The 9,133-nt window shown below is 44.5% G+C and overlaps 1 protein-coding gene across 1 annotated transcript in view; it reads left to right on the top strand.

Moving 5' to 3' along the window:
• The window catches only part of nlrc3l (NLR family, CARD domain containing 3-like), an 11,185-nt gene extending 2,290 nt beyond the window's left edge, over nt 1-8,895 (top strand). The window contains exons 4-12 of the mRNA XM_005752282.1: nt 261-432; nt 1,101-1,248; nt 1,643-1,735; nt 2,593-2,942; nt 3,606-3,818; nt 4,682-4,857; nt 4,946-5,222; nt 5,727-5,942; nt 8,298-8,895. Coding sequence (XP_005752339.1) covers nt 261-432; nt 1,101-1,248; nt 1,643-1,735; nt 2,593-2,942; nt 3,606-3,818; nt 4,682-4,857; nt 4,946-5,222; nt 5,727-5,942; nt 8,298-8,684 — 2,032 coding nt within the window. The 3' untranslated portion in view covers nt 8,685-8,895. The remainder of the gene's footprint in view (nt 1-260; nt 433-1,100; nt 1,249-1,642; nt 1,736-2,592; nt 2,943-3,605; nt 3,819-4,681; nt 4,858-4,945; nt 5,223-5,726; nt 5,943-8,297) is intronic.
• Nucleotides 8,896-9,133: the final 238 nt, after the last annotated feature.

The raw sequence follows: 9,133 nt of genomic DNA, 5'->3' as shown, positions 1-9,133 counted from the left end.
CACACACACACACACACACACACTGTTTCAGTTTAACATGACGATGGACCCGGGCTGGTTTGTCTTCTGTTTTTCAAATACATTAAACTTAAAAAAAACAAATGTTGTTGACAAACGTTATTATTAGAAGAGCCAAAGAGTGATATTTATAGAAATCCACCACACTTTGTTCACCAGTGTTGGGTCAGGCAGGATGCGTGCTGTGTAACCGTGTTTGCAGCAGTCTCTGACTCTACCCTGTGCTTCTGGTTGTCTCCCAGCTCTGTTGATCTGGATTTTTATGAAGATGAAGATGATGAGGAAGAAGATGAGTATTTAATCACTAATTCTCCAGAACCGCCTGAGCCCATTGAACCAGATGATCCAATGCCTGATGAGAACAGCCAGCCCGGCAAGCTGCACCCAGAACAGGATCTGCCTCATGTCTTTAGGGTTGGTACAAAGCCTGTCCGTCTTTACTGAAGCTATCGCTTGGTGTCCACGCTAAAGACGTTTTCATTGAATAACACAGTGTAATCACCATTTTCTGTCCAAAGTGTTTGGAACTTGTTGCTGTCAGGAGGCTTTTCCTTCAGACGTCTGTCTGCATTTCCAGTGTGATGAAGATCAGTGCCACAATGACATGTTTCCTCAGGTTATAAAGACGTTTTACATCTTGGCTGTGATTGGTCACAGCTGCAGGTGTGTGTGACAGCTGTCCCATACACACTGGGGCTGACACAGAGTCAGAGAAAGCTACAGATGAAGCTTCTCTGGATTAGTCAGAGGTCTGCGGGGCCAGAAAACACCCTGAAACACCCAATCAGTCCATTTGAGACTTTTCCACTTGTTCTGCTGTTACTTCATCTTTCTGCCCAAAACACGCCTGAGAGTGAAGTCCTGCAGAGCAGGCTCCTGCAGTGGGCGCACACATGAAACATTCAGGGTGGAACAAATCCCGATAGTCCATTTGGCAGTCGAGGGACAAATTTCAGAGCAACTTTGCCGTTTTGTTACAAGTTTTATTGATAAATCATGTCCATGGGTTTGAGTACGTGAGCATTCAGCAAGACAAGACATCGTCTTAAGTTGTGTTTTCATAAGGTGCTCTTTATTTGTAGAATATTCAGAGCACCCTGACCAAGCTGTCCTGGGAAGAAATGATGAAATTCAAGTCGTGGTTTTATCAGTGGGAGGCTGACCTGAAGCTGAACCAGATGTACGATGGAGACATACTGGACTTTGTAGACCGGCTGTTGGAGGTCCTCGGTAAGGAAGCACAGCTGTGGCACCTACAGTGATGTGAAAAGTCTTTGCCTTCTCCTGAGTTCCTATTATTTGGTGTGTTTGTCACACTTAAATGTTTCAACTCATCAAACAAGTTGAAATGTCAAACAGACAACACAAGTAAACTAAAGCAGCAGTTTCTAAATGAAGGAGTTTATGGGGAAAAATCCAAACCTGCGTGTGGAAAGGTGTTCCCCGGAGCCTAATCACTGGCTGGGCCACGCTTAGGAGCAACAGCTGCCAACCAGTCTTTTACAGCTGTGGGGGGATTTTGGTGTAAAAGTTTATTTCACAGCTGAAACAGTCGTTGCTGTGATGGACACTTGTGTCACACATTCTTATTGCTTTTATTTTGGATGCAAACTGTGCTCTGCAGGACAAGATCGAGCTCTGACTCACACAATAACAAATCTGGAAAATATCAACAAGAAGCCAGAAGCAGAGGAGCTGTCAAACATGTGTAAGAGAGGTGAGCGGACAGTGCGTGGGCTTTCAGGAGGTTTCAGCACCATCAGCAGAGTATGTTCATGTCTCTGTTTCAAGAAGGGTCAAAGTGCTTTTATGCCTCACGGCAAATGACATCCAATATCTGCGGGAACAGCTCTGGGAGGCCTCAATGGGATTACTTCAGAATCGCTGTGGTCGCTGTGTCAGAGATGAGACTGTTTAAGTCAGAGTGACAATATAATTGTTTTTGGCCATGGCTCAACAATTCATATACTAGCAGGGTTACTCATGTGTAAAATGAAACGACATTTTATATTTTCATGCCATTACAAAGCATCTGCTGCTCCAATCATCACAAATAAGAAAGTTGCTGTAGCTCGATGTGCAACTCTGATGCTCCTGCTGTCTGCCGACACTCGAACATCTATTCTCTGACCTCTGTCTCAGGGGTGTCCAACCCCAGGCCTCGAGGGCCGGTGTCCTGCAGGTTTTAGATGTGTCCTTGATCCAACACAGCTGATTTAAAGGCTAAATGAGCTCCTCAACATGTCTTGAAGTTCTCCAGAGGCCTGGGAATGAACTAATTATGTGATTCAGGTGTGCTGACCCAGGGTCAGATCTAAAACCTGCAGGACGCCGGCCCTCGAGGCCTGGGGTGGGACACCCCTGCTCTGTCTGCAAGCTTCTTGACTTGTAAATAGATTGTGTGACGTCCTGGATTTAACCTCTTACTTCCCCTGTAGGCGATGTGTTGTTGAATGATGGCAGTGATCTCATTTTAGCTCTCAGAATTTAGACAACACGTACCTGAAGGACTGAATGTTTCTTTCTTTCCTACATGTCATTTTCTCACTTTGCTCCATATCTTTTCCGACACAGCGTTGATGCGTTTCCGCTTGCAGCAGGCTTTATTCAGAAAACATCAAGTCATCCGGGAGGGAGTCATTCAAGCTGGGAAGCAGAACTTTCTAGACAAGGTCTTTGTGGAGCCGGAGATTTCCACCTCTGGTTGTGGAGGAATTTATCCCACCCATGATTTACGACCACCTGCGTCCCCTGTCCCGGTCCCCAGCCCTGACACCTTTGTTGGACTGAACAATTTGATCCGACTAAAGAAAGATGACGGCACTCCGGTGAGGACGCTGGTGACCACAGGGCTTCCAGGAGTTGGCATGAGTGTGTGTGTGGGAAAATTCTGCCTGGATTGGGCCGAACAGCGGGCCAATAAGGTGAGATGTTTACAAATCACAGCTTCAGTAAAGCCACAGCAGGGTGTGTTCTGGGCTGGTCCTGAGTGGGGAGGTCTGAGTTCTCTGAGCCTTTATGCTTTACATTCTGTGTATCCTGACCCAATGAGCGCCTCAGGCCAGTCCTGACAAGAAAAAGCGTTCGGGTTGGACCCTGCTGTGGATAAACACGTGGTTATACCGTCACTCCAGCAGGAGCTCACTGTTTGAACTATTTTCCAGTCTCGTGCACTTGATACTTGAAGAGCGTTAGCAGTTACTTTGAAAGAACACAGAAATCCCAGCAGCTTCACTCGGTCTGTTTCACTCTGATAACAGCTGTAAGGGGAATTAACTTTTTGTGTATGTCATCCATCCATTCATCCTCCTGAATGCTGGGTTAGGGGCTGTAATTAGCTCATTCCATAAATGAAAGCCAGTGTGAGTTCTAGATGTGTTTGATATTTGGAATTACACAATATTTTGTCTACATTTCCCTTTTTATCATCTTATATACTGTGTGAAGCCTGAGCACTGCAGTAGCACACAGCGTAGTTGGTTTGATTCGCCAGTATTTGGTTTTCCAGCTGCAGCAGAGACGAGCTGTGCTACTGTTCCTGTGTTTCGCTCATAACCAAAAGCTTTTCTGTTGTTCTTCCTATCCAGGATATCCAGTTTGTCATCAAACTTTCATTCAGATCTTTGTGGGTCCTGCGAAACAAACACCTCCCTCCTTCTCAGATGATGTCCATCATGGAAATCATTGAATATTTTTATTCTGACTGCAAAGACGTAAAGCCTTTCCTGGAGGAGGACGAATGTAAATTTCTCATCATAATGGACTCATTTGATCGTTACCAGAGTCCTTTGGACTGGGAGGTAAACCCATCCATTCACATACTTTGATGTCTGACTTATTAACATCATTGGCTCAAGTCACATAAAGGAAACAAACACACTTGGATATTTAAAGATTTGAGTGAAAACCCTTTTTATTCTGTGAGACTAACTTCCTGTTCTCAGACTAACTAAACAGAACAGCAGCAGCGCCTCCTTCCAACCACACAACAAGCTGCACACTCATCAAACCATCTTTGATATGTAGTGTCAGTGTAACACATCTTCATCTCGTTCCCACAACATCGGCATCATTCACAGCAGAGCTGTTCTGCTTCTAAAACAGCATCATGTTCCCCACAGAGGACGATGCTTGAGCAGTGGCATTGTGTGTGCTAGGAGCACATGGCGTTGTTTTTGCAATGATATCCTGACATGACACAGTTATATTAACCTACTGACCTGAGCTCTGTCACTGGGACCTGATGAATGTAAAAACTAAGAATTTTGTGATTTTTTTTTTTTTTTTTTTTTTTTTTTTTTTTCTTACCTGATTTTTGTTTCTGAGAAAAATCAGATCCACACACGAGGACATTCGTTTTACATTTGGATAGAACAGTGGCAGCATAACGTCTCTGTAAGTGGATATCAGGCCCAACATTCAGTGTTGTGGTCTGGACAACCCAAAATTCAATGTGCAAGAAACCACACATTTCTAAAGGAAATGTGATGTCCACACATGTGGAGGTCAGGTCCTAGGAGTTTAAATGAAGATGGAGTAAAGTACTTGTGACGATCTTGTTTGTAACTGAGCAGGTTTAGCCAGCAGGAATAAACCTGGCTGCTAAGATAAGTGGCTGACTCAATCAGACGCATTTCTGTCTGTTTCCTTTTTCTGTCTCCAGAATGCTCCAGTCATACATGACAACGACACTCCGGCACATCCTGACGTCCTGGTAGTAAACATCATCAGAGGCACTGTGCTCCGCGGCGCCCGCCTCTGGATCCTGGGCAGACGGGGGGCTGTCTCACAGATACCTTCCAAGTTCATCGATGCGGTCACAGAAATCCAGGGCTTCAAGTATGGCGGCTGATTCTTTCTGACGTCTGTGTGCACGTGATTTAGTTTCAGTGCTGTGAGTTAATCCGTTTGCCCCCTTTGTCCGCAGCGATGACATGAAAGAGTCCTACCTGAAGAATCGCTGGCAGAGCAATACGGATCTGGGAGCAAAGATCTTGTCTCATTTTAAGCGCCTCCCCACACTTGTCATGGCCGCTCGCCACCCGTTTGTGTGCTGGATGGTGGCCACGGTGTTCGAGCGTTGCTACCGTTACCGGGGCTACGGGAAGGATCCTCCCAGACTGACGCCGTTCTACGTCAACATTTTGATGGTCCAGATGAATCGCAGGCTGCAGTTTTACTATGACAGGAGGGAAAATGAGCTGGTAACGTGTCTGTGTTTCATTTCCAAACAGCTTCCAGTCCTGCTGCAGACTACTGCTGCTCTAGTTTGCTAGCTTTAGGAGAGAAAGAGCGGCTTTGTCCACAGTGTGTATTACACGAGTTTCTGAAGTGATGTCACAGAGGATGCATCCATCTTTTATATAATGTCTTTGTTTTTAAACTGGCCAAGTTACAGCCTTAGTATGACTTTGATGGGTCATATACTGTCTATACTGTCGGTGACTGAGTGTTAATGTATGACTGTCGGGTGTACGCTGCAGTCCCAAAGCAGCAGAGTGGATGACATCGCAGCTGCTGTGAAAAGAAGAGCTGTTGAAACAGAAAAGTCCAGATGTGGCCCAGCTTTAAAGGAGCAATAAATCAAACACAGTCAAATCCCAGTTTATTTCCATTAAGACCGATGAACAGGCATTCGCCCTGGAACTGCAAAGCTTATGTTCGGTGTCAGAGCTTTGTTTTTATCTTCTTGTATTCTTTGCACTCAGAAATGGTCCACTGATGATAAAAACCTGGTGGTACAGTTGGGAAGGATGGCCTTGAAAATGCTGGAGAAGGATATCAGCGTGTTCTATGAAGACGATCTGAAGGAGTACAGCCTGAATTTGAACGAGGTGGCCGTGTTTTGCGGCATGTGCACTGCGCTCCCCGCCCCAGCTGCCAATGGGAGGACAGTGTACTCCTTTATCCACTTCACCTTCCAGGTAAACATGTTCGTGCTTATTCTTTTCAAACAGACCTGACATAAGCTCTCTTCACAGGTCCCTGTTGCTCGGACATCAACCTTCCCATAAACTTTACTGTCTAAGGCTACGTTCACACTGCAGGCGAAAGCGCATCAAATCTTGACTTTTCTGACCCTATGCGACCCATATCCCATCATGGTATGACAGTGTGAACGGCACAAATCCGATCTGGGTCACTTTCATATGTGGTACTGAATCCAATACATATCTGATGTTTTAGAAAGCGACTGCTGTTTGAATGGTCATGTTGCATTAAATCCGTCTTTTACGTCACTGACACAAGACAGACGCCAATTATCAGCGAGACAAATGAGAAAGCATGGCGGCCATTGTTAAAGCACGGCTCTCTGTTTTCTCAGTGTCCTTCTTTCTCTAATTAATTCGTCAAAATTATGTCGGTTACGACTGTGTAGAAGTTGATAGACTGCTGCAACAACACCTACTCGCTCTGTAGCCGCCATTTTTACTTCCATAAACAGAGCACGTTGTGTGTGACGTCTAAGGAGCTTGGAAAGAAAAGCGTCTGGACTTCTTTGAGTTGCTTGAAGACGTTTCACCTCTCATCCGAGAAGCTTCTTCAGTTCTAAGGGTCAATGGTGGGGAGTCCCAGAGAGTCCCAGAGTCCCACACCAGCGAGGGAGGATAAGAAAGACAGACGCAACAGGCCTGTCTTTAAATCTGGGACTCCCCACCATTGACCCTTAGAACTGAAGAAGCTTCTCGGATGAGAGGTGAAACGTCTTCAAGCAACTCAAAGAAGTCCAGACGCTTTTCTTTCCAAGCTCCTTAGACTACGATGACCTGGATGACTGAGAACCTTCACAGACATATTGTGTGTGACGTCTTCTTTTGCACATGCGGGCTGCTTTGAGGGCTGTGAACTGTTCACAGTAGAGCATGTTTGCTGTCACATTTTATTTGTAATGTGAACAACCAGACAGAAAAAAAATCAGATTTGATCAAAAAATGGGAATTGAGCATTAAGACCTGCAGTGTGAACGTAGCCTTAGACTCCATAAAGGTAGTGAAGCTAGCACAACTCAAGCTGCATTGCATCTTACACACTAACACGCCTTCTAGTATATCAAACATACACTTCACATGTAGGGGTCTGTTGAAGCTGCAGACTTTCCCATCTCTCCCTCTGTTTCAGCTACCCTAGCATCCGTGTGTAGATTTTTATTTTCTATTTAATTTCTATTTATATCATATGTGGTTAGCAGAGCATTAGATCTGAACTTGGGGGTTAGCATCTTTCCCGAGGCATTTGGGATGCAGCCTGGAGCAGCCAGGGATCAACCCACCCATCACAGAAACAGTATTTGTATGTGATTTTTTAAAAAGGGATGAAAGAGTGCGAAATAAAATGGAACGTGTCCATATTTTATTTTTGGTCTTTAGTGGAGCAGTTTTGTGTGATCTGGAGTTCGGAATAACAAGGACCGGACAGGGAATCCTTTCATAAATGAAACATTCCAACTTTTCTGATTGGCTGTCCTTCACAGACAGAAGGTTTGAACACTATGTGAGCTTTGTACTGAGAGAACCATATCAAGGATGTCCACTTTCACTGACATCATGCAGATCCAAGAATAGCTTTTGACGTCCAGGTATTAGTTGCACATATACTGGCCGAGCCTTTGGAACAGGACACAGAACATAAGGAAAAGCAGCAGGTCCACTTTGAGTACAGCGGGCCCTCGCTCTAACGCGGTTCAGCTTTCATAGCCTCGCTGTGTCACTGATTTTTTTTGTGCAATTTTGCATTTTTTATTTTTTACAGCGCATTGTGTTCTGCGTCCTGATTGGCTGCAGGCCATTGTTAATCGATCTCGTGCCGTGTCTCCTGTACAGTACAGAATAAATTTATATAAATCTTTGATCGCTAGCAGTGTAACTCTGAAGTGCTGCACTGTATGTTTGTAGGTTTGCTCCAACAAACACTGTCGACGAAACGTTTTGCAGCCTGAAAGGCAGCCGCGGGTGTGTTTGGTTTCATTCTATAATACTGGACTTATTTTCCTACCAAGGTTTGAACTGTGAGCGTTTAAACAAGAGAGAAAAGTGTGAAAATGTTCATGTCTTTCTGAGTGTGTAAAGTGTGTAGTGAGGGGTTTTACAGCCTTCAAACATCTATAATAATTGTAAAAAAATAAAGCTGGCTACTTCGTGGATTTCACCTCTTAGAACGTAACTCCCGCGATAAACGAGGAGCCACTGTAATCAACTGTTTCTTGTGACATACACAAAAATGTGAAAAACTTGTATGTTGTAGAGATCACGCTTTAAGAAGCTCTATCTTCCTTCTTGCAGGAGTTCATGGCTGCTTTGTATGTCTTCACAATGTTTCGCACAGAGGAGAAGAACGTCCTGGACTCTGGGATCTTGCACATGCCCAAGATCTTTGCATCCAAAGAACAAACCAAGTCCATCGCAGGCCTGATCCAGTGTGCGTTGGTGCGAACCTTTAACCACCCACTGGGTCACTTTGACATGTTCCTGCGCTTTCTGTGTGGCCTGCTTTCCCCAGACTGCCATGACAATCAGCTCTGCGGCTACCTCTTCCGCCAGAACGCCCCTAAGGTGGGAGGACTGGATCAAGCACGGCGGCTGCTGGAGCAGACCATAAAGAAGGCTCCACCTGAAAGGGTGGATAACCTGAAGGAGTGCCTTAGAGAGATGACACAGAGCGATGAGTGATTCAACTCTGCATGGTTTCATGAAAACTTGACATAAATGTAATGAACATTAAAGTTTTTCTTGTTTGGAGTACAACATCAAAGATGATGATCCTTTTACCGTTGTACCAGACAAAATCACGTTTTTATGCATTCCAGCAGAGGAGACTTGCAGTACTGCTTTATATTTATAAAGTCTTACACAGAGCACTAATAAAAATGTATTCACACAATGTCTTTGCTTCATTTAGTCGCCATTTTTCAGCATCTGTTGTCTTTATTTCCCTCCAGCTTAATGTAAGGGAGCCGATATTAATTTACAGACGAGTGAAATAGAAACTAAATGCGTGTCATACACTGAGCAAACTTCCACGAAAAGAATGAAAGATTGTTTCAGTTTTATTAATAGAGCACCAGTTCACAACAACAAAAAACACACAAGCTATGAGAGAGAAGACAAAAGTTTATCAC

This window comes from Pundamilia nyererei, unplaced genomic scaffold, assembly GCF_000239375.1.
Source record: "Pundamilia nyererei isolate P.nyererei 1_Seehausen unplaced genomic scaffold, PunNye1.0 scaffold00351, whole genome shotgun sequence".
Classification (NCBI taxonomy): Eukaryota; Metazoa; Chordata; class Actinopteri; order Cichliformes; family Cichlidae; genus Pundamilia; species Pundamilia nyererei.
The sequence above is the reverse complement of the archived record's forward strand: the minus strand, read 5'-3'. Positions and strand labels throughout refer to the sequence as shown.